The sequence below is a fragment of the Carassius auratus genome, chromosome 17, assembly GCF_003368295.1.
Source record: "Carassius auratus strain Wakin chromosome 17, ASM336829v1, whole genome shotgun sequence".
NCBI lineage: Eukaryota > Metazoa > Chordata > Actinopteri > Cypriniformes > Cyprinidae > Carassius > Carassius auratus.
In genome coordinates, this window is record NC_039259.1 from 20,520,631 (window position 1) to 20,539,416 (window position 18,786).

At 37.4% G+C, this 18,786-nt stretch overlaps 1 protein-coding gene across 1 annotated transcript in view; it reads left to right on the forward strand.

The window, feature by feature from the left end:
- LOC113117581 (E3 ubiquitin-protein ligase pellino homolog 1-like) overlaps window positions 1–18,386 on the forward strand; it is a 31,148-nt gene extending 12,762 nt beyond the window's left edge. Inside the window, exons 2-7 of the mRNA XM_026286356.1 lie at window positions 7,119–7,327; window positions 10,804–10,933; window positions 12,682–12,783; window positions 13,030–13,227; window positions 13,756–13,944; window positions 16,427–18,386. Of these exons, the coding sequence (XP_026142141.1) occupies window positions 7,248–7,327; window positions 10,804–10,933; window positions 12,682–12,783; window positions 13,030–13,227; window positions 13,756–13,944; window positions 16,427–17,005 (1,278 nt within the window). The 5' untranslated portion in view covers window positions 7,119–7,247 and the 3' untranslated portion in view covers window positions 17,006–18,386. The remainder of the gene's footprint in view (window positions 1–7,118; window positions 7,328–10,803; window positions 10,934–12,681; window positions 12,784–13,029; window positions 13,228–13,755; window positions 13,945–16,426) is intronic.
- Window positions 18,387–18,786: the final 400 nt, after the last annotated feature.

The following is an 18,786-nucleotide window of genomic DNA, read 5'->3' on the forward strand; positions in this document are numbered from 1 at the left end:
GTGATCCTATTTATTTTATCCCTTTTATAGACTTAATTTCTGTTTTTATTCTTTCACAGAAGCGCAGCAGATGCATATTGTGACGATTGAATCCTCATGGTCTTGTTTACACTGCTGTTCACACACATAAATGTAAAGCCCTATTTAAAATAAAAAAAATAAATTAATCTTACTTGTTAATGATCTACTAATAAGCTTCGTTTGATGGTCAGGAAAATAAAAATGAACAATGTTGTAATTCCACAGTTCTCCACCAGATTTACTATGCTGCGCACAAGTTCAGATAACTCACGTACACGAGCAGAGACCAGAAGTGAGATTTCATAATAGCCACCGCTTGCATCCATATTGATAAATTCCAAGTTTTGTGTTGAAACAACCATACTCCCAATTTTCTTTCTTACGTTTGTTTCGTGAAAGGATGTCCAGTGAATTCTATAGTATTTTGTTGAGCTGCTCATGTCTGGTCTAGAGACCGTGTAATTGTATGTTGTAATGCCTAAATTCACTTGTAGAATTTAAAATAATAGATGTTTAATTTTTACATATTTACACCAAACAGTACAATTTTCACAGTACTGAATTGTATTTTCCAAAACAGTTTGCAGTTATCCTTTCCTGAGCTTTAAGAAATCTTAATGTCACAAAGACGGGAAGTTTCCTTTAACACTTTTGTGTACAAACCCAGACAGCTTTAATTCGTCTGTGGTTGGCCATGCGTACGGGTGTTCAGCGGGTGTGTATCCCTCGTCTGCTCCTTCTGCTGTGAAGCAGCTGCACACCCAACATGCTCCACTTCAAACTCCCATCGCCCACATGTGGTGCTTGTGTATCCCACGGACCAGATGCCAATGCTGGATGCAGATGTGTCCCTCCCCTCTGGTTTTTAACTTCTCATTTCAACTTCCTTCTCTACTTTTGGATCTATTTTAGACCACAGATGCCACCGATACGTCTCCCTAATTTCTCGGTGGGGATGGTTTAAGCTTCCACATCCTCCTCACTCATGAAAGGAGTTTTCCTCACTGTTGGGCTATAATTCAGACCTCCCCTGACACCAAAATGATGCTAGAACCTGCATTCGTGATTCAGCTGGAGTCTTAAAATTCTCATTTTAATCACAGAGGTGGAAACTTTTTTTGAATCCGAGTGTTTGGTGGTTTTGGCATATGGGAAATTCTATTTTTATTTTATTTTTGAAGTGACTTATTTGCTAATTATTTGATATTGATTGTTTTTTTGTTTTTCTTTTGGTCACTGTGTGCTTGTGTGTGTGTGTGTGTGTGTGTGTGTGTGAGTGTGAATGAAAGCTTTGTATGGGAGTTGTCTGTGCTCATTGGTTGCTTCATGCTGTACACACACACACACACATCTGTGAAGTCTGACTAGTTTCCAGTTAATATGTCAGACAAAGGCACATCAGTGTACCTAAACTGTGTGTAAATTTGTAGAGGAATGGTAATGGCTCATCACGTGTTTGCAGTTCACACCAGTATTATGTTCTGGGATCTGTCACTTTTCTCACAATCTGAAACCATGTTCTGTGTGAAAAATGAAGAAAGGAAGGTTTCACACGCTCATTTGGTTGTATATTCAGACAGTTAGCAAAAAATCTAAATCCATTATCTTTTATAGAATATAGCAGTGTTTATTATAAATGTGTACATTTATTCATAAACATAAGCATCCCTTAACTTGCTTGAGATTGCAGCAGTTAGCAAATAAGAAAGATCCAAATCAAGTTCCCACACTTTTTTATGGGTTTTTTTTTGTGTGTTTAGAACACAAGTTCAATGTGTATGTAGATTTAAAAATTTTCTGAGTGGTGGTGCATCGCTGTGCCAAGGTGTTGTGGGTGACTGCAAGCGATGTAAAAAATTTTTTTGTTGTTGCTAAGGTGCTCTGGGTCATTGTTGGAGCCTTGAAATAAAGTCAGATTCAGTTGTAAAATTTGTTTAGCGCTGCATGACTTGAGGTATCATTCATGTCCATATAGTGCAGAATGAGTTATTGTTAACTAAAACTATTAATATGTTTAAAAAAATCTAAGTAAAGTAAAATATAAACAGAAGTGTAAATACTAAAATGACTAAAACTGGAATTATAATCAACAAAAAATATTAAAAATAAAAGCACATGAAAATTACAAAAAAAAAACCAACCTACACATTTATTTACAAATCATAATAATAACTGCTAAAATATCACTAAGTTTAATAAGTGAGGCATGCATGACATTGCATCAGGTGCCAACTGAATTCAGCTAATATCCCAGCACACTAATCTGTAGAGTCCATATTAGTGTAAGGCTGTGGAAATAAAGCCAATCTGCCATTTGTTACTGGGCCTTAAGCCCAACCTAAGCCTTAGTAATGCATCTATGTGTGCACTGAAGATTTATTGTGAGCTGGCTCCATGCTTCTCACCAGCACTGAAACAAAAGCTGAACTTTATTCAGTACTTTTGATTTGTGAAAGCCGTGGGCTGAGTCGTGGATGTTGACATCTCAGAAACAGTTCTAGTTTTGTGGGTGACTTTGTTTTTTCTTTTTTTTTTTTTTTTCTTTTTTTTCTTTTTTTTCTGCTTGTTGATCTGTAGTTTCCATTTCTCATTCTCACTCACATTCCGGTTCAGGTTTAACTCTAACTCAGTCTGTCTCGCTCCTCATGGGGTCGGGTTATTTTTCAGGTCATTATACAGAGAGGGAGTGCGAGACAAATCAGGACAAAAACAGCAGGGGTGTGTGTGTGTGTGTGAAACAGGGTGTGCATCTGTGCTGTACTGTATTTTGGTCCAGTTACTGACTGTAAAATAGATCTCGGAGCTAGTAAGTGTGTGTGTGTACAGCAAGGTACCATCGTAAAGGTAAAACTATAACCATGTGAACCTTTATGTAACAGTTTCACTCTGTTTCATGAAATAGAAACTCTTCTCTGTGGTAAGATGAGATGTGCTGATATAGAGAAATTGTTGGTTATTTTACTGACTATGTGAGGTGGTTTTGTGTATGAAACTGAGATGGAGAAAACTGAAATATCTAAGAAATCTGCATGCATGAGTGATGCATATACCTGATGACCTTCTAAAAGAATATTTTTTTTCCTCTCATCTCTTTCTCTATCCTTTTGTTTTCTCTCTCCCTCTTTGCATTACTCCAAATTATTTGAATGGTTTTTAGAATGACCCGTTGTGTAAAATGGTGATAAAGGATGTCATCGAGTGTGATTTTCTGTGTAAATCTAGTGAGCTGGTTTGTCCTGTTTTAATATTACCAGATTTTCAGGCCTGATGCTAACATACACCGTCAAATACAATCTACCACTGATACAGGTACTCTTTCTTTAAAAGCGTTTGCTTGCAGTTTTAAGTTGCATAACACTCAAGTGAACTAAAGTAACTAAAGTACCTTTTTAAGTTTTTAATTTCCTTTTGGCTCTTTTGCTTTCTCACTTTCTAATCTCTTTCTATTCACACTCTCTCACCCTCTCTCTCTCTCTGTTTCAGTAAGAGGGTTGTGTGTAAATGGTGTTATATCTAAGGACAGGAAGAACTGCTGTGGTTATTCATGGTACAATAGTGTGACATATGTACTAGTTCTGTGGTGTAGGAAGGGTTGTGAGTAGTGTTGCCACTTAAAACACCCCTTTCTTTTCCTCCGTAACATCAGCACTGACTTCCGCTTTTCTCTCCATTTGCATACTGAGAATAAAGTTAGAAATTGTGCACATTGAAAGATTTTGTTTTTTGTAAGCTGTGTCGTGTGAGATAAGAGCATAAGCCAAACATGTTCACCTAGTGTTTACGTAGAAGGAAAATGATTTGCCTTGCACTTAAAAATAAATGTTACTAGTGAATGGCTGCTTAAAAGAGTAAGTTCAACCAAAAATTACAATTTTGTCATATATTGACCACCCTTATATCATTATAAACCCGTAAGATCTCCGTTCTCCTTCAGAACACAAATTAATGAAATCTGAGGGCTCTCTGACCCTGTATAGAGAGCAACAGAACCAAATTGTTCACAGACACATAAACATACCACGGCACATCCGCATACTTTCTCCTGAACATGTCATATATTGATATATTTATACATATATTGATACATATATATATATATATATATTTTTTTTTTTTTTTGCATGCAAAAAGTATTCTTGTAGCTTTACAAAATTGAAGTTTAGCCACTGATGTCACATGGACTGTTTTATCGATGTCCTTGCTATGTTTCTGGGTCTAGAAACATTTCAGTTGTGTTGCTCTCTATGCAGGGTCTTGTGGGTTTGGAAACGACATGAGGTTGAGTAATTAATGACAGAATTCTTATTTTGGGGTAACCTAACCCTTCAATTGTCCTGAAAGTCGTTTGCCCTTTTATATAAGAAGTTAACAGCTAAGGCTAACACCTTTTAGCACTTCATGTGCTGTGGATGTCATTTAAACCACTTCCTTTGGTGTTATCAGGGTCGTGTGTAAGGGGCAGGTGTTGATTTTGTATGGCTTTAAGGAATTTGAGTGCAGTTTATGCATGGGGCCTATTAAAAATCATAACCCTTGTTAAAGTATTATAGTGGGACTGTATGACCACGTTCCCCACTACACCCATAAATTAATGACTCCGAAGTACAGCAGTTTACGTCCATAGCAACAATCTCCTATGTGGGACAAGGATTGCTGTGGGAGGCTGGAGGGAGGTGTGAATAAAGAAGACTGTCTGGATGGAGGGATGGATGGAAGAGGGTGTGAATCCCCAGAGTAGCTGGCGTTGCTGTTTAGGGACAAAGAATGAGAAGACGGACAAGAAGAGACAGAGCTATTGTACACAATTTGGTGCTGTTAAAGCCAACTTGGAAAAAACATGAACCCATGTAATCAATTTCATGTTCTTCATTATATTTGAAAAGATTATGTAGAGCTTGAAATTGGAAAAGATTAATATGGAAACTAGGGTTCAGTGATATGGCAAGAATTATTAGTATTTTTTTTAAATGTAAACATGGACACGTTTGACTGTTACTGTTGCACTTGCGTCTCTTGCAATGTCTCATGGATGAAACATCATTTTAAAAATGCAGAGCTCATGTTAAAATAAGTTTTTCCTATTCCACTGCCCGTGTCTCATCTTTGTCAACAAAAGTGCATTCAGTATTGATGACACCTAACAATATGAGTGCGTCAAACGTGAGTGGTTAATCGTGTGCACTGAGATGTTTGGATCTTTCTTTTCTGTGTTATATCATTGGCATATTGTCAAAGTGTCTAATTCTAACATTTTATAATATTTTTAATCAAAATTTCGATTAATCAATTACTAAAAAATTTAATCGTTACAAAACATTAGTTAAATAAATCGATAAAATCAGAAAAGAAAATATCGCCTATCTCTAATGGAAACATTTAGCTTAATACATGGCCTGAGTGCATGTTTTTCCATAAAAAATAAGTTTGTTTGTGTGGTTTGTAATCTTAAATTAAAATATATTAACTTGCTTTATAATAGCTTTCTCTGAAATGGCTTTCATTTTCTACTGACACCACTTAGGTTGTGCAGGCTAACAGATAGTTCATCAGTAGCCAAATAGCTACTTGGGCTTAGTGTTCTGGCTTCATTGTAGTATGTAACCCTTTTCACCTACCAATCAATTCTTGAAGTATTAAATCATGTTCCGTCCTCAATTTATTTAGTGTTTTATGGAGCCCCGCACATGACATGCAGGAAAAAATATAAGGCTAAATCGTGTGCACGATTTACTAATTAATTCCCTCAATGTACTAAAACTGGCACACGATTACTATAGCGTTCCCTCGATTTACTATTGCGTTCCCTCGATTTACTATTGCGTTCCCTCGATTTACTATTGCGTTCACTAGATTTATAAATTGTGCGCACGATTTACTAATTCGTTCCCTCGATTTTCTAAATTTTGTGCACGATTTAGCAAATCAGGCGAACGCAATAGTAAATCGAGGGAACGCAATAGTAATTGTATACACGTTTTAGTAAATTGAGGGAACGAATTAGTAAATCGTGCGCACAATTTATTTTTCTTGCATGTCATGTGCTGGGCTCCGTAGTATAATTTTTTTATGTTTTTTTTTTTTTTGTATTTAGTTATTTTCCCTTTTATATACAATCTTTTGTATATCTTTAACCATTTTTAACTTTTATTTGTTTAATTTTATATTTCTTCTTGTTGACTAAAATTTCATGTTGACTTTGAGTCACTGACAGGATGAGATATTTACTGGTTGTTGTACATCCACATCACTGATCGGATGGGACCTCCCTCCATAACGCACGCATACGCTGTCGGTTTCAGTTGCTGTACTGTCTTTCCTGACACCAGTTCCACTGATCTCACATGGTCAGCAGTGCCAGACAGGAAACATCATTCTGAATTTTCAAGGACAAAGCTGTCAAATCATGGTTTAGAGTGAGGGCCATGATAATCATGACTCGACTCTCCTGTTGTATGAGTTATTATACTGTACCTCCATTGTGTAATATGAAAATTTGGTAAGGTTTCACACGAAATGTCTCCCAGTGCACCAGTAGGGTGGACCTAGAAAGTCTTAATTCTTAATGTCCATTTTCTTTATAGGTGGTAATTTTAAAATCCCTCTTATTTGAGGAAGAGAAAATTTATGATAGACTGAAACCATTCTGACACGCACACAGGCGACACATTGTGATGCAGATACAATATGTGTTTCCTGTGTTTCTGTGTTGAAAAGGTAATTGTGCAAGATCATTCGTTTAGGTGTGTTTAACAGTGATTGTTGGGATATTTTGACCAGTTTTCGAGGTGTTAGGCTGCATGGGTTTGTGTCTGTCTGAATGTTTGGGTCTTTATTAGCTCTTTAGATCTTGTTAGCAACTTTAATCTCATGTCTGAGAGTACAGGCTGTACTGTTAGTCAGGTTACTATGAAGAAGACTGTGGTCAAGACTGGAATATAGGCCACTTAACATCACTAAAGCAGTTTAATGTGGTGCCTGGTGAAATTTTTATAATTCATTCCTGTCATTTACTAACCTAAATGATATTCCAGCTAAAAACATAACTAAAATAGGCATTTACAGTTTTCTTACAAGCATTATTTCTCTGTTTTTCTCAGTTGCAGTGAGGATGAGGATGATGATGATGGTGATGAAGAGGAGACAGAGCTGAGAGCTGAGTGTGTGTGGTTGTGTTGCGTTCACACTGGGAGCAGGAAGAACCCCCCTCCCCCACACACACTGCATCCATGTTCTCCCCCGACCAGGAAAACATCTCCACGTCGTCAACCAAAGTGCCAGTCAAATATGGAGAGCTCATTGTGCTTGGGTAAGACCTTTTGGCCTTTGACCTTGGATCAGCAGGAAGTGGCATCTGTTGTGCCGGAGTTAATAGTTTGTACTTCTTAGTGACAACTTTGCATGTGAGTGTTTGTGTTTCTAAAAATAGAGTCAGATGGCATGAAGGTTTTGTGTGTTTCTTTTGTTGTTGTTGCTAGTCTCATCATTGTTAGCAAAATGTGAGGATGATGCAAGTTTGAGAACAACTGAGCCTTCAGTTAGAAAACAAAGAGGGCTTCAGTGTGGTGTTGGAGTGTCATAATGCACTTCATTGACTTTAATTTGCAGGACAGACTTCTATGTGATTTCCTGCGCTATATCATCACATGACTCACTGGCGTCTAAAAGAGCTTTTTGTTTATTAACTTTGATTTGATGATCTCAAAGGTCATGGATTGGGTTAGATTCTTATTAGTGTTGGGCAATATGGTCATTTTTCAAATCGTCATATCGTTAGCCCGTGAGATCGACGATACACAATATTATCGTGCATGGGTGGAGCAAGAGAGAAGGACTCTTTGTTCTTGTCATAGCATAACTATTTGGTGTTTTAAACTGCGCAGGTGCGCGAGAGAGAGTGCCTATGGAATCACCAATAATCTAAAAAAATATACTTTCAAGCATATTGATAAACTAACGTTAAATATAAAAATACTGTATTTAAAACAGCTAGTTCATATCGTGCGTCCTGTGATGAATCTGCCGCATCTGCGCACGGAAGTTATCAGTCTAATGTTCTGCAAATTCAGTCAACGGTGAAAATCAATAGAAGATTTCTTTGAAAGTCCAAATGAACACGTTAAATATAAAGTATTCAAAACCGGTTAGTTCATATATTTGGAGTAAAGTTCAATGGAACGGATTCATCATTCATACAGCGCTTTGGACCACGCGCCGTCACAGAAACAAGAATGAGATGCATTCTAACATAACTGTAGCATTAAATTCAGTTAGTGAGGGCTCGTTTAAAATATTGCACATATATAGGCCGTTCAGATTACTTGTTAAAGTTCAATTAAATTCCTTATGTCTGGGCAGTTTGATAGCCGAATTATAATAGGCCGCCTATTATTATTTAATACATTAATAGGGGAATGAGCCTAATAATGTCTTGACTATCGACAGAGACATCTGCTATCGTCGATATCTCTGAATATCGTTGATACACAATGCTATCGTCTATCGGCACAGCCCTAATTCTCATCCTGAAGTGTATTGAGGGCTCACCTCCATTGTGGTGTTGGGTTACAGCTGATATAAGTGTTTTGTTATTGCTAAACTGCAGTTTTAGCTACCTTGTTAAATAAAACCAAAATCCCAACATGGCTTAATGCTATTCATTAAACTTAATTCAAATGTATTTTTAGTATATGAAGTGTTCTTAAACATGTTTGAAAACAAGCGCTGTTTTGCAGAGGCTCAGTTTATTGTAAATCCAGGTTTTCTGAAGGAATGCATTAGTAGTTTAGAACATGCTGCTGCGGAAATACCCTGCCCGGTGTGCACATATTTTATGTCCATGAAATTCCCTTTCCGTGCTGACTCACTGTTTGTTAATGTTGTTTTTTCCCTCCGTACATCAGTTCTTGAGATTGTCATGGAAAGTCTTGCTGTAAGGGATATTAGGCTTTTTCACACTTAACTCAAGCTGAAATGTCACCTGGTGGGAAACTCCAGATGTCTTAATTTCATTTTTCTGATCTCCATATAAAAGAGCATGAAGTTTTATTAGGAACGTCTCAAGAGAAACAAGCACATTGCGATAATGTGGGATTGCCAAAATATGTCGAGAATGCACAGCGTCAATGCATGCCTTCAGCAAACTTGTTAAATCAGAGACTCAATAAAGTGCATTGCTTAGCATCTAAAGCCCGAACCCACACAATACCAAATGCGCATGTTAAACTACACAACTACACTGCAGCCTCTGTGTCTGGGAAGAACACCGCAGTAGTGAGTAACTGGGTGGAGGACGGAGGAAACCTCCACAGAGGAAACCACAAGACATAGCAGGTGTAGTGTTCATAGTGTTCAGTGTTTATGTAGTGTACACAGGCTTCACACTGCTCAAAAAGCAGATTTGTTTTTCAAATGCTGCTTAAACCTTTAGTACTACATGTTCACGTGGCCATTTTATAATTCCTAATATCAGATCCATTTGTTCAGATCTGGTGTATCTTCATTGGTTCTTTTAATAATGAGAATGGACAGCATTACAGCATGAGACACTAACTGATGTTGTGGAACAAAAGGATGGCAAACTGAAGAGGATGGCTCTGGTGCACATGAGAGAAGATACGATGTCGTTCAAAGGTTTGGTGTCAGTGAGATCCTAAAAACGTATCAGTTTCCACAAATATGTTAAGCAGCACAACTGTTTTCATTTCATCAAATCAGTATTTTACAATGATTTCTGAAGGATCATGTGATGCAGAAGTCTGGAATAATGACTGCTGAAAATTCAGCTTTGCCATTAGAGGAATACATGTATATTTTATAAATCTTTATTTTTCATATTAAGTTGTTAATATTTCACAGTATTATGATTATTATTATTTGTTTTTATAAAATCTTGGTAAGCATAAGAAACGTCTTTCAAAAATATTTAAAAAGTCTTAAAGATCCCAAACTTTGGAGTCAGTTGTGCTACATTATGCATTATAAATGTATATAAATTATGCATTTTCACAAGAAATGTGTCCAAAGCTGCTTGTCCACCATTTAGTATATACAGTAGTGAATGTCACATGTGCATTTATTAGTGAAATCAGTACGTTGTGGACAATACTGCACTTGTGTATAATGTTACGTCACATCCTCGATAACAAAAGTAACTACTTGACACATGGTCATAAATCCGAATTGACTTTCAGACCTCTTATGAATGTGGAATGCCAAATTTCAAGTGACGTGGTTATTACTAACCCTGCTCATCATGGTAATCCTGTCTCTCTGCTCACTGCTCTGGGTGTGTTTTCACTGCTGTGTGTGTGAACTTCGGATAGGTTAAATGCAGAGCACGAGTATGGGTCACCATACTTGGCTGTATGTCACTCTCACTCTCTGGATACTGACCACCTGCACATGATTGACCTGTTCATATTAGGCTCCATGAAAAAAGATGATGATATTACAAATTCACAGGCTTTTAACTGTAGAAGCTTGCCATGGATTTGTGTCAGGTTCAGTATGTAATCTTTCCGAAATATATATGTTATAAAGAGTTGATCATAAACTTTGGGACTCTGGAATGGTTTTGTGTGGAATTTGGTTTTGGTTCCAGTTAACAACCTTTCCTTAGAAAAGCACTGGATCATATATCTACTATACAGGCTTTGTTTTTGTGTGCTTTTGTAAGCATTTCTGTCTGTTGTTTTCACCACCTGTTGCCTGTGGCTGAATTGGTGGTGGAGAAAGTGTTGAGTGCAGGTGTTTTCAGTTGAATTTCTCACTCTCTTTCTGCAGGTATAATGGCTCTCTACCCAACGGGGACCGCGGCAGAAGGAAGAGCAGGTTTGCACTCTCCAAAAGACCAAAATCCAATGGCGTCAAACCCAGCACTGTACACGTAGCCTGCACTCCACAGGCTGCCAAGGTATACTCACACCCTCCACCATTCATTACACATGACTATCTTAAGGGAATCAGCAGTTACAGTGTCATTTTTGCTTCTGGGGAAATTTAGAGTTCAAAAACTAGGTGGGTTTGAGCTGTAATGGAACAGGGTGTGTCTAGTCACACATCTGGATTCTGTTGAGCTTATGAATGATCTCTCTGTGGCTCCTTCACAAACACACAAACCGCTTCCGGGCTGATTCCACAGTGTGTTAGACTCTATTGTGCTGCCAAATAAACTTTTGCTGGCCAAATGAATGTTTTTTTTTTTTTTTTTTTAAATGTGCAAATAGTGCTCTTGTGTGTGTGTGTGTGTGTGTGTGTGTGTGTGTGTATGTATGTATCATATTCACTAAGAAATAAATTTAAAAAGCCACATTTATGGAAGTAAGATTTAAGCGTGTGTTTAAATTATTTCCTTACTATATTTTTATTTGGTGGTTAAGTGGTGATACACACATGGTCAGTGTTGGTACCCTTGGTAAATATGCTCAAAGGCGGCTGTGAAAATAAATCTTATTTTATGTTAATCCATAACCTGTTAATCAATTTGATCTTAAATAAATCTGACCTTTCATTGGAGAATAAGAATATAAAATGGGAGGGATTATCATTATGAAATGTTTTTTCTTAAATACACATTGGACACAATTACTTGTACCCCTAGAAATTTTTATTTTATTTTTATTTCACGTTTTACAGAACAACCCCCCCCCCACCCCATGCCAGCAAATAAGAAACAGATAAATTGTAAATTTATAATGATAAAAAAATTACAAATAAATAAAAATAAAAAAACACCACAACAATTAATTATTTATATGATGATGATATATGTATAAGTGCATATATACACAGAAACATACAATATCCATACATACTTATGTACCAATACACATTATAAACATCTACATACACGTACATTAAAGTCAAATAAAATGCCAATACCAGTGTTTACCCAATTATAGAAAAAAGTGAGTTATTGCACCCTGCAATACGCTATATAATCTACAGTACCACACCCATTAGAGCATAAATTCTTCTGCGTTACTGAAATATATACCCATTTATATTCACAATTTTGAGAACACCAGGGTGATTGTGAAAATGAAATTATCCAGCCCTATCAAGAAAAGAAAATGCTTCACCCAAAAATCAACCTGCTGAATATTAATATGTTAGACATGACTGGAAGTTCAAACGAGACTGGCTTCTATGATTAGATGAAACTAAAAACAAATGAGCTTTTTAGCAGCAGATCCTCACGAAGGGTTTGGTGAACACGGGGATAAAAAGTACCCCTTGTGTACAATGAAATAATGTTGTGGGCCTATATTTTCTGCAGGAGGTCCTGGACATCTTGTTTAGACACATGGTATCTTTGATTCTATCAAATACCAACAGATAAAAACAAAAAGAAATGACATGTTTGGATCTTTAAAACAACACATAAATGGGTCGCTGGGCACAAAACCAAGCTTCTGTTATTGCCATTCCAGTTCCCTTACTTGCACCTTGTAGAAGATAAATGGGGTGAACTGAAGAGGAGATGTTTTGTGAATTTATTTAAATAAAAGATCAAAAGGATTAACAATGCAGATTTAGTTTCATATCCTCCTTTGATCATATTTACCAAGAGTACCAACAATTCTGACCACTTATTTATCTTGGGCATATGTATCTCGACTTCAACGTGTTATTTTAGCATCTCTCTTCCTTTTTTCTTAGGCCATAAGTAACAAGGATCAGCACAGTATTTCCTACACGTTGTCCCGTGTACAGACAGTGGTGGTGGAGTACACTCAAGATAGCAATACAGACATGTTTCAGGTAAAGACTTTATGCTGACTAAGCTGTGCTTTCCTAAAGGACTACTTCTTGGACTGTGTTCAAAAGTGTCCATTAATCTCACTACTCAAAGTGTCAGTCTGAAATAATGCGGTCACTAGGCAGAAACAAGGTGGCATTAGCATCTACTTTATGTATTTCCCACACTGTTTCTATAATTGTGTACTGGTATGCAATCTTACAAATTTCTCTGCAGAGTTTGATGTTTCACCTCTTTCTGCATCTCAGATTGGCCGCTCAACCGAGAGTCCTATAGATTTTGTGGTGACTGACACGGTTCCCGGGAGTCAGAGCAACTCTGATACTCAGTCCGTTCAGAGCACCATATCTCGCTTCGCATGCCGGATCATGTGTCAGCGAACACCCCCTTATACCGCCCGCATCTATGCCGCCGGATTCGACTCCTCCAAGAACATCTTCCTAGGGGTGAGATGCCGAGAACATGTGACTTCATCTTATATAAAGGCAGTGGATGATTTGACCTGAGAAACTAGCACGGCTTTCGAGAAGCATAAACAAGGCCAAACATGTCCAAATCTGTAATTAAAGCAGATCTGGAATACAGAAAGATTTCCTCTTTTAGAATAAATTGAATGTTGTAACATCTAAAATAGTGATGTCAACATTTATTCAAAGTCATGAGGAATTTAATTAATTTATTTATTTTAAAGGGCTAGTTCATTAATTTTTTTTCAAAATGTTAATATTTATATAAACCCTATGACTTATTTTCTTCTGTGAAACATTAAGATGACTTGAGGGATGTCTTTTTTCCATACAGTGGAGATCAGTGGGCTCCAGTGTTCTTTAAAATATATCTTCTTTTGTCTTCCAGCAGAAGAACCTCAGTCACTCAGATTTGGAATGTCATAAGTAAATTATGACCGTTTTCCTTTTCAGGTGCGCTAACCCTTTAATTATTAAAATAAAATGCATATATTTTTTTGCTCACAGGAGAAAGCCGCAAAGTGGAAGACATCGGATGGCCAGATGGACGGTCTGACTACTAACGGCGTGTTGGTAATGCATCCTCGCCTTGGTTTCACAGAGGATTCCAAACCTGGTGTGTGGAGAGAGATTTCAGTGTGCGGAAACGTGTTCACCCTGAGAGAGACACGGTCTGCTCAGCAGCGAGGGAAAATGGTCAGTTATCCGATGTTACAAATATATAAATATACGTATGCTAACACAAGGACTTATTACTGTATATATTCAACCAGAAATGTACATATTACATAACTATGAAAAATTGCCTGTTTTTGAAAATCTGTTCAGTGAAAGTGGGTTTCTTTAGAGATTATGATGCCCAGCCTTATTAGAGACATACGTTTTTGAAGCAGCATTTGTGGACGTTGTAATGCAATGTCAGATGGGATTCTGAAATTAAAGCTCTGTTAAACAGTCATATGGCTCCCTGCAAGACGGGACGTTGGAGAATTCTGGTGCCGCTGACCGGTTGCTCTGGGACGCTGTTGCCAGAGTAATGGCCCAGGCGAGACATCTTAACCCTGTCCGGTGTAACACAAAGCTGTAAGATGATCTGGAGTTGATCTGTTAAGTGCGTCAGACAGGAGGTCCAATGAGAACTGCTCTCAACACTTTCCTCCTGTGCTCATAACAAGTCATTATCTTCAGTGGGTGTCTGGACAAATATAGGCCAGTAAAGATTCCTAGATCTGCTCACAGAGCCCGTGATGTGTTTGGCCACATTTTTGCTGCTTATGTATTCTTGTTGCACAAGTCAAACAGTCTCTCTGATACGCATGTACTCACAGTCCAGAGGCTCAGAGGCGCCCCATTAATCTGGGTTGTCACAGGCAGAACAAACACGCTCCTGAATGCTGTTCATGTCCCGCTCCTGAGGAGTCCTGCTGATGGTTCGATGCTGGCTAAGCATGGATCTAATGCTGCCTCAGTGCTGGGCAAACACTGCTCGACTGTGATGCTGTAGAGACTTTCGGCTTTACTGGCTCAGAACAAATCAAGTTAAAGCCCAACTGTTTAGTCACTGGCCTGATGCTGATGAAACAGTCATGTTGTTCAGAAGCTGGGACATGACATTTTATCATTGGGCACTTTTAGTGTTTAACACATGCCACCAGTGTGCACCACTAGATATAATTTTACCATTCAGTTCTCAAGGCAGCAGATTCTAGTGATTTGTTTATTTTATTTTTTACATTGCCAGTATAAGTTACACATGCATTACTGTGCAAATGTTTTTTACTTTTTAAGAAATTAATACATTTATTGAGCAATAATGCATTAAGTTGATAAAAAAAAAAAATGCTGTTCTTTTGAACTTTTAATTTATCAAAGAATACTGAAAAAAATGTAGCATGGTTCCCAAAACATATTAGGCAGAACAGCTGTTTTTAACGGTTAAAATAATGCCATAACAGCATATTAAAATGATTTCTGAAGGTTCATGAAACATAAAATAGAAATTTATTATAAATTATTTTAACATTTAAAATTTTACTGAATTCTTTGGAAACACTTTAGAATAGGTAACACCTATTAGTTGCTTATTAGCATGCATATGACTAGATTATTAGCCATGTATTAGTGCTTAAGAACACATTAATGCTTTATTCTACTTGACCTTATTCTACATCCCTAATCTTACCTATTACCTAAACCTAACAACTACCTTAATATCTATTAATAAACAGCCAATTAAGAACTTATTTGAGAGAAATTTCGTTGTTAATAGTTAACAAGTGTTACCAATTCTTTTAATCAACTTTTGAGATTATGGTTCTTGCCAATCCTAAAATAGTGAAATATGAAATTGTTAGTAGTTATGTGTATAAGATATTTAAAACAACATTTAAGCATTTATTATTGCAATAAAAAAAAAATTAAAAAGTGTGTGTGTGTGTGTGTGTGTGTATATATACATTTAATATATATAAGCTTTTTTTTGTTAAATTAAAGTTTTTTTGATAATACAATAATTTTTTTCTGTCATTTCTATTATTTTTGTTATTTGCTCATTTGTATACATTACATGATATTCAAGATAATACTGTATATAGAAAATTATGGAATCTTTAAATGTTGAGGGCAAAGAAAACAGTGATCCAACATACACACACTCCCCTATGCATGCTTGCTCGCTCAAATACAGTGTTGTGTTTGCTTTTGCATTTAGTGACCTTCACATAACACAGCGTAGACACAGACACTGTGCAATTCACACACAGTGCCCTTACAAATGTGTGTGTGTGTGAGAGAGAGAGAGAGAGAAAATAATGCAGTACGGTGAAGGTCGAACCAAAGGCTGATCAAAATGTCACAATCATGAATTATGTCATTCCAGGGTGAATGCGTGAATCATAGGGTGTGTGTGTTTTTTGCACATTATGTCTGTGTGCATTGCATACTCACTTAAGACCGATGTCTCAAGCAGTAAATGGTTATATTATTGTCATTTTTGACTGGTTATAATGAATGAATCATTACTATACAGCGAGTGTTGGGGCTTTACTGCCCCCTGCATGCAAACTTTTATCTACTGAAAAGATCTGCCTTTATTTCGGTTTAATCATGCATAATTTGTGTTAAAAGCAAGAATATTGGCTCTATTTATAGTTAAGTCCTCTTCTCTTTCTCGCTGTAGGTGGAGAATGAGACTCAAGAGTTAGTGGATGGCTCTCTGATCGATCTCTGTGGAGCGACTCTCTTGTGGCGTACTGCAGAAGGGCTTTCCCGCACTCCCACCGTCAAACACTTGGAGGCGCTCCGGCAAGAGCTGAACGCCGCTCGTCCCCAGTGTCCCGTGGGTTTCAACACCCTCGCTTTCCCCAGCATGCGGCGGAAGGACATCGTGGATGAGAAGCAACCCTGGGTCTACCTAAACTGCGGTCACGTTCACGGCTACCACAACTGGGGCAACCGTGACGCAGAGCGAGACGGCAGGGAGGGCCGTGAGCGGGAATGTCCCATGTGCCGAGCTCGTGGGCCGTATGTGCCACTGTGGCTGGGCTGCGAGGCAGGGTTTTATCTGGATGCAGCCCCTCCTACTCACGCATTCAGTCCGTGCGGTCACGTGTGCTCAGAAAAAACAGCAGCTTATTGGAGTCAAATCCCTCTTCCTCACGGAACGCACACCTTCCACGCAGCCTGTCCTTTCTGCGCCCAGCAGCTCAGTGGCGAGCAGGGATTCATCAGACTGATCTTCCAGGGGCCTGTGGATTAAACACACCTGCCCATTTGACAAACATTAGTCAGGCATTTCTGTTTTTACCTAGAATTTGATTTTATAAAGATGACATTTTCTGCACTCTCAGACTGTTCCTCCCTTTCTGGTTTGTAAGTGACCTTTATAATGATTTTCAAATACCGATAAGAAACAAAAGTATATATTTTCAAATAAAATTATTATAAAAGCGAAAAAAAAAAACAAAAAAAAAACATTAGACCTCTGCAGAAGAGAAGAGCACATGCACACCCAGATTTGAGCATTCTGATTGGGTGGCTCTGCGATTCATTTGAAGCAGTGGGCGTGGCCGTTACAGATGGTGACCTGTACAGTGTTTATTTACTACTTAACAGTAATACTCAGCATTAGAGGGGCAATACACCATCCATGTATGTTTATGATGAGCTTACAGACGAGTCTATCTGTACTCTATACAATATTTCACAGCATTTCATAAACCGTAAACCGTTTTCCATATATGTCTATAACTTAAAAAATACGTAATGTTTTTTTATTTATACACTATCAATGTTTATCAAAGATAAAATGTATAGGTGTGTTTTTGGGAAGTTAAGTTCTATGTAGCTGTTTTTTGTTTTCTCTTTATTGTGAGTCTCTTCCATTTGTAGGCTTCACTATAGCATTCAGATTTTTCCTCTCGTTCTCATATATGTAGGTAACATGATTGTGTGAGTGAAATCTCTGCAATCGTGGACCAATGAGGTCATGCTCAGAGAAATGTTCTTGCTGAACTCCAGAAAGCTCAAGAGGCCTAAGAATCTTCACCTCCCTTTAAGCACAGGCAAAAACCACATGCCCTGACAATGAGTGGTCACAAAATTGTGTGTGCTTAAGTGTCCTTGTAAGGTCCCTGTTTTCTGTTTGAGTCTTTTCTATGTAGATGACTACCCTTGTTTGGATATTTTGGGGACGCTGGGAAGTAATTTCCATCTGTATAGTGCAAAAAGCAGCACTAACCTCTGGAAAACCCTTTACCTCTTTTATAGGTCAGTTTTAGTCTATCTTAATTTGCAAATTGAGATGTGATTCGTTTTGTACCTAACAGCTACTGGGACTTTGATTGCAGTAGAAAGGGTCATTTTCTCCATGTTAAGTTTAAAACCAATATTAAACAATATTTTCAAAATACATGACACTCCCGTGAGCAAGAAACTAAATAGTTAATACTTACAATGCCATTCAAAGTTTGGGGCCAGTAAGACATTTTTATTTTTTTCTCAGTACTTTTATTCAGCAATGATGTTTAATTGTTCAAAAGTGACAGGAAAGAAATTTGTTACAACAGATTTCGATTTCAAATACATGCTATTATCCTTAACCCTAACCCTTTCTATTTAAAAAAAAAAAAAAAAAAAAAGAAATCACAAAAATATTAAGCAGTACAAATGTTTTTAACATTCACAATAAGAAATCTTTCCTGGGCACAAAATCAGCATATTAGTATGCTTTCTGAAGGTTCATGTAACACTAAAGACTGGAGTAATGGCAGCTTAGCCATCACAGGAAAAAATTACATTAAAATATTAAAACTATGAAAGTTTAATCACACAAATGCAGCTTTTGTGAGCTTAAGAGATTTCGAAAATCCTGCTGACCTCAAACTTTTGAACGGTAGTGTTTTTCAAAAGCCATATGACCTGTTTATTCTGTGGAAGACGAAAGGGGATTCATATAGCAGTCCACGCTGCTCTTTTCCATACAGCGTGATACAAGCTTAAATGTCAGTCTATTCCTCACAAATCGTATATATATATATA